Below are 6020 nucleotides of genomic sequence, written 5' to 3'. Positions count from 1 at the left end.
GTGTACATAGAAAAAAGTAAAGCCTTGGGGATTCTGTTTCCAAGCAACAGGTTGCAATCCCCACCCCTCCCATTCGAGTGTCCTGTCCACAGGGAGGAGAGGCGGTACAGGTGAACATCCACCCGCTTCTACCCTCTCCACTAGGATGCAAAACCACTCGAGGGAGGGACTCTTCTGCTTCCCTATTAAGTCACTGCATCTGCATATTATTGTACATACGAGCCAAGGAGAATAAGAGAAGGAAAGGATGGCCAACGCTGCACTGGAGATAGTTGGTCTGATATTGACCCTAATTGGACTGATTGGGACGGCAGCAAGCACTGGGATGCCGATGTGGCGAGTCACAGCTTTCATAGGAGAGAACATCATTGTGTTTGAGACCCGATACGAGGGTCTGTGGATGAACTGCTTTCGGCAGGCCGACATCAGGATGCAGTGTAAGGTGTATGACTCTCTCCTGGCCCTGCCCTCTGACCTACAAGCAGCAAGGGGGCTCATGTGCTGCGCACTGGCACTGGGTGGCCTCGGTCTTCTGATTAGTCTGGTGGGGCTGCAGTGCACATCATGTATTGAAAACAACGATAAAGCGAAGCGCCTTGTTCTCATCATTGCAGGAATAATGGTCCTGTGTGCTTGCATCTGCGTCATTATCCCAGTGTCCTGGACAGGTCACGTCATCATCAGGGACTTCTACAACCCCTTGCTGATTGATGCCCAGCGCAGGGAGCTTGGGGAGGCTCTTTATATCGGCTGGGTGGCCTCTGCTTTCTTTTTTGTTGGAGGATGCATGTTTGTTTTTTGCAACCTGCAGTCTGACGATAAGGATTCAGAGAGGTACATGTACTCCAGGGCCTCTGACTACATGGCCTACACTCCCCAGCCTCCACAGCCTTTACAGCCTCAACAGCTGGTTTTCCTTCCCCAACCACAACTTCAGCCTGAGCCTCAGCCAGTGCTGTCAAGATATCCCTCCAACAACTACAGCTACCCTTCCAGATATCCCTCTGTACGCAGCGCGGTGGCTTATCTCTGAAAGCTTTAACTGACTGAGGTCATTATAACCACAGGTATGGTCACTATGTGCAAGGACAATTATTTTACATATAAAAGTCATTTCAAATGGCAGAAATTGTATTTCAGGGTAAGAAAAATACATTTCAAATAATACATCTGTGAAAACAACTGATTTTAATTATATACATAAATCACGCTGTAAGAGTGAAGTCACTTTGAAATGACTCTTTTTACATGTTTTTTAGGAGTACTTAGCGTCTTCTTGGACAGCACTAGTAAAAGCATCTTGATATAGACCTATATTATAAATATTGATAAATGATTTCAACTACTTTTATGTCTGTAATTAAACTAATTTTATATTTTCAATCTTGTTTTTGTATATTAGGTGTGTAACCTTGTATATAACATTTCATGCAACCTGTAACCAATGACAGAGGCATACTTACTTATAAAACATGTGAATTTGTGTTTACAGTTAAAATTATATCTTTTGTTGTTTCAATATTTCTCCATTTTATCACAAATCGCTGTGCTTGAATTGGTATTGAAAATAACATTCTCTACTACATCAAAAAGGCATAAATATGTTTGAAAAACAAACATGTGAGTGGTACAAATATTTTCTTACAGGCACCTATCAGGCTCAAACCGGTATTAGACAAATGATCCACCAAGGGTAAACAAAGACATGTGGGTTACAGGAAGAACCCTAAGGACAGTAAATGCCAAATTGATGATTGGGTGTATGCTAAATAATCACACAGGTATACATGTATGTTGGAAAAATCTAAACATTATATGCATCTCATTGTGATTGGAATAGAATTATGAGCCTGTGGTAAAGTTTGCCATGATGCCCTGGAGCTCTCTGGAGCGGATGAAACTGATCAAATAGCTGAGCAAACATGAGATGCAGGTTTAAGACTGCTTGTTTTAGGGTGCGGAAACTTAACTCCAGAGCTTTGTGTTTGAGCCTAGAGACATAGATGACATGACAGCATGATCATGTGATCACATTTGCAAGCCACTTTGAATGATTTAAACAGAGGGCTCTAGAACCAAACATTGTCTATTTCATTTCAGGGTTTATCACAGTTCCATTTATGTTTGAGAAATCAATGAACATTTCTGTATCGGTTTAATAAAGTGTATTAACATTTGATAGAGTAATGACATTTCTAACTCTGTTTACATTTGAATTATACAATACCCTCATTTAATTAAAAAAATGCAATTTTAATAACAGCTGCAGAATCTCAATTTTTTTAGCCAAGTAGTTATGAAAATACTTCGAGACAGGAATTCCTCAGTGTCAGGGAACTGCCAACAAATGTACTATTGTGTGATTAATGTTTCATAATGAAAATATTTGATGATGTAATAATATTGTTATCTATACTTTGTGTTTTTTTTTATCAAAGCCATCTCCATTATGATTTACAAAATACATTTCTAGTATTTAATAAATACTTTATTTTGAGTGTGTGATCCAAGCCTTCTCTCTGTTCAAGCACCTTCAGGGTCATCTCTGCTCCCCTGTGGACAAAAGGGGTACTGCTAAAGCTTATTTAACATTGTACTTTTTATGCTTTTGGATTGTTATTCAACTTAATTATTGAAATAAAAACAAAAAAAGTTATCTCTCTCTTGTTGGTGTTTACTGCTGGTGAAAGTGATGGCACTGATATTCCACTTTAGCCAGGGGAACCATAAACACAAAACAAGCAGGTCCTCCTCACCCCTATCGCTCTGGGCCAACCAGGCAAACGCAAAGCCTCCTTCCCATAACAAGAGTCGGGTGAGAAGATCATTGCTGTCTTGGACACATCTCGGACCAACGCGTGACATTTCGCAGTCAAAGGGAGCCCTAATATTTTTCATTACAATATTATCTTCATACGCTTGAAAATGGTTCAGGGTGTTTCAGAAATTGCTGCAATGTGTGTGGGCCTGATTGGGCTGATCGGGGCGGCGGCGACTACAGGAATGCCCATGTGGAAGGTGACTGCTTTCATTGGAGAGAACATCATTGTGATGGAAACCCGCTGGGAGGGCTTGTGGATGAACTGTTACCGACAGGCCAACATCAGGATGCAGTGTAAGGTGTACGACTCCCTGCTGTTCCTGCCCCCGGACTTACAGGCAGCCAGGGGTCTCATGTGCTGTTCCCTGGCCTTGTCTGGACTGGGGCTACTTGTTGCTCTGGCAGGAATGAGATGTATTTCCTGTTTTCAGGGTAATGACTGGGCTAAGACCATAATCCTGTTTATCGCAGGTGGTATGCAGTTGATGGCTTGTGTCTGTGTTTTTATCCCTGTGTCGTGGACAGGCCATACCATCATCAGGGATTTTTACAATCCTTTGCTAATTGATGCCCAGAGGAGGGAGCTAGGGGAGGCTCTCTACATCGGATGGGTGACTGGTGCTTTCCTTTTTGCCTCAGCCATGTTGTTTCTCTGTCGCCACATGCCCTCAGAGAAAGGCTCATATGATGTGTATCACCCAGCACCCAGCAAACCAACTCTCATGAGGTATCACCCCATCTCAAGTGTCTCCAGCCTCCGATCTACTGCATACCAGCCTCATCTGCCATACAACGGCTTTGTTGGAGAACAATTTACAATGCCGCTGCAAAACCTCCCTCAAGTCATGACAAATGGAACATCAATCAACCCTGCTGTTGGCTTTAACCCCGGTCTGCCTGAAAATGCATCATTGTTATATCAAGGTAGCATGGCTCCACTTTCCACCCTGCAGAGTTCCAGCCATGTTGGAGGCCAGTATACTCCAGGAAACTCCTTATACATAAGCCAAAACACAACTCCGTATTCTCTTAATCCTGCATCCTCCTACCAGTCCAGTTTTCACCCGGTTCCACACACTCCTGTTTTCATTGGATACAAAGGATCAAGAGTTCAGCCAGACTATCACAGTCGAAGCAGGGCTGGTGTGTACATATAAAGAAAAACCCAAGTGTGTTTTTGCAGCCGCCGAAGCTTTACTGATTAAAGACATCATAAGAAAGATAAAGAATAACATGTTTTCTCAACTTTTTTGGATAATCCTTTAACCAGGACTAAAAATGTTTGAACTTTTTTTTATGTGTAAATACAGCTTTTGTAATATCTTTCATATTAACTCAGGTTGAATATCACTGCTGTTGTTGTTTTTTTAATTAAAGGGGTCATTATACAGTTTTCCAGCAGCCTTGATGTGGGCTTACTTTACTAATTAAGAGAGATCTAAAAAACAAATACTTTATTTAGAACATCATAGCATTATGTTTTCTTTGTAATCATCTGTTGATTATTTTTTTAAATTTTGTATTGGCTATTTTTGTTGCCGTCTCTATTTCTTTTCTTTGCATGCAGAAGGAGCCATGTAGTGCTAAAGTATGCGATCAAATAAAAATACTTAGAGCATCTGTGTTTGTTTGTATAAGAGAATATTCTGAAAAGTTGAGCGATAAGTTGTATGCAGTTTCAGCTTGTTGAAAGGAACTCTTTCATGATGTCTATGATGGATGTGCTTACCTGTATGTCTGTGGTGATGATAGGCTATCTGAGTTGCTTCTTAGGAATACAAAAGTAAAGTAAGTTGCCTTGACTGAAATAAAAGGTTTAATAGAAAATCTTAGATAGAAATGAGTTCTAAAGAGCATGTGGTAGTGGTGAAAGTTTTGCCTTCTGATTGGGATCACCTGGATGGACCTTCATAGTGACAAACTATATGGAACTGGGTTTCATGTGAAGTGATTTCTGCTAAAAAGAAAACACGACAACAGCAACCTTGCTTTAAACATGTTGGCCTGGCCCAGTCTTGTGTCATTTTTTCACCACTAGGTGATGCCAAAGGACACGATGAGTGTCTTTAAGCGTGGACTGACACTGCAATCTTTCCTTCTCAGACTGCAGGTGGCAGAAGAATAACTCTCTCTCATACACTTCATCCCAATCCGAAGCCAAATTACATTATGAAACAAACTGAAAACATGAAAATCTGGTTTAAGTACAAGCTATTATAGGCATGGTGTTGTTAATGCATTTGATCCCATTCTGAAGTTTTTTATTTGGACAGTCACCACAATGTAACCTGTAGAATAAAACCCCTCTAGAGTTCATTAAATTATTGTTTTATCATCACTATCTGCATCTGGGGAAATAAGCAATTGTGAGATTACACTTATCCCAAAGCACTCATCAAACCCTGATGATATTTCTTCCAAACTTGGGGGGGAAAGTAGACTGGAGCAAAATCACCAGTTGCAGCTGATTTGTTTCACTGAGCAGCTGAAATAACTTTGCTCTGGCTCAAGGAAAAGAGCAAGGTGGGTTCATGTTGTGCAGACACATTTGATTTTACTACGAGACTGTGTGAGAAAAACAGTTTGAGGTAGTTAATCTTCAAGGGAGCGTCACAGACCAGTTTGAAGATTAGATTTGCATTTCCATCAGGACTGGAGCAAAGATTTAATCATTCCTCGGTGTACCAAAGCAAAGACGTTGTCGAGGTCGAATGTTGCCAGATTTGAAGTTAATCTTCAGGACGTATCCATGTTTGCGGATTAGAGGCTTGGCTGTGCCCTCAATTGAGCGCCTGCACGGGAGGGACTCTCAGGCTGTGTCCAGTCAGACAAAGAAAGTGAGAGTGGTACCGGAAATAAAGCAAACGCGACTGAATAATAAAAGCGTTCAAATACTTGGTAAAGCAGGTATCAACAGACAGAAAACAATCGTCCAAACATTTAAATACAGTATTTTAAATGTAATATTTATTACACTAGTCTCGTGTAAGGAATATAGAATAATACATAGTGGAATATTGGAATTAGCTGTATTTATTAAACATCTGAATAATTTGAGATCAGGCTACATACATATATACATGCATGTAGTAAATATATGAACCCTAGTCCCCAAGAAGCATGTTCATTTTCTCTATATTTGCTCCAAAGGATGCTGCTTCATCTTTTATTTTGAAAGTTGCTACGAGAACTGCTACTT

General features: G+C 40.6%; 2 protein-coding genes across 2 annotated transcripts; both read left to right on the top strand.

Moving 5' to 3' along the window:
• Positions 1-111: 111 nt before the first annotated feature.
• Positions 112-2232, top strand: cldn8.1 (claudin 8.1). Its single transcript, XM_020646312.3, has one exon. The coding sequence runs from the start codon at positions 248-250 to the stop codon at positions 1031-1033; it is 786 nt and encodes a 261-aa protein (XP_020501968.1). The 5' UTR covers positions 112-247; the 3' UTR covers positions 1034-2232.
• A 467-nt stretch (positions 2233-2699) lies between these two features.
• LOC109993345 (claudin-8-like) lies at positions 2700-4441 on the top strand. The gene has a single exon (XM_020646286.3). The coding sequence runs from the start codon at positions 2926-2928 to the stop codon at positions 3976-3978; it is 1053 nt and encodes a 350-aa protein (XP_020501942.2). The 5' UTR covers positions 2700-2925; the 3' UTR covers positions 3979-4441.
• Positions 4442-6020: the final 1579 nt, after the last annotated feature.

The sequence above is a fragment of the Labrus bergylta genome, chromosome 11, assembly GCF_963930695.1.
Source record: "Labrus bergylta chromosome 11, fLabBer1.1, whole genome shotgun sequence".
In the NCBI taxonomy this organism is placed as follows: domain Eukaryota; kingdom Metazoa; phylum Chordata; class Actinopteri; order Labriformes; family Labridae; genus Labrus; species Labrus bergylta.
Note: the sequence above shows the minus strand (reverse complement) of the source record. Positions and strands in the feature narration are given on the sequence as shown.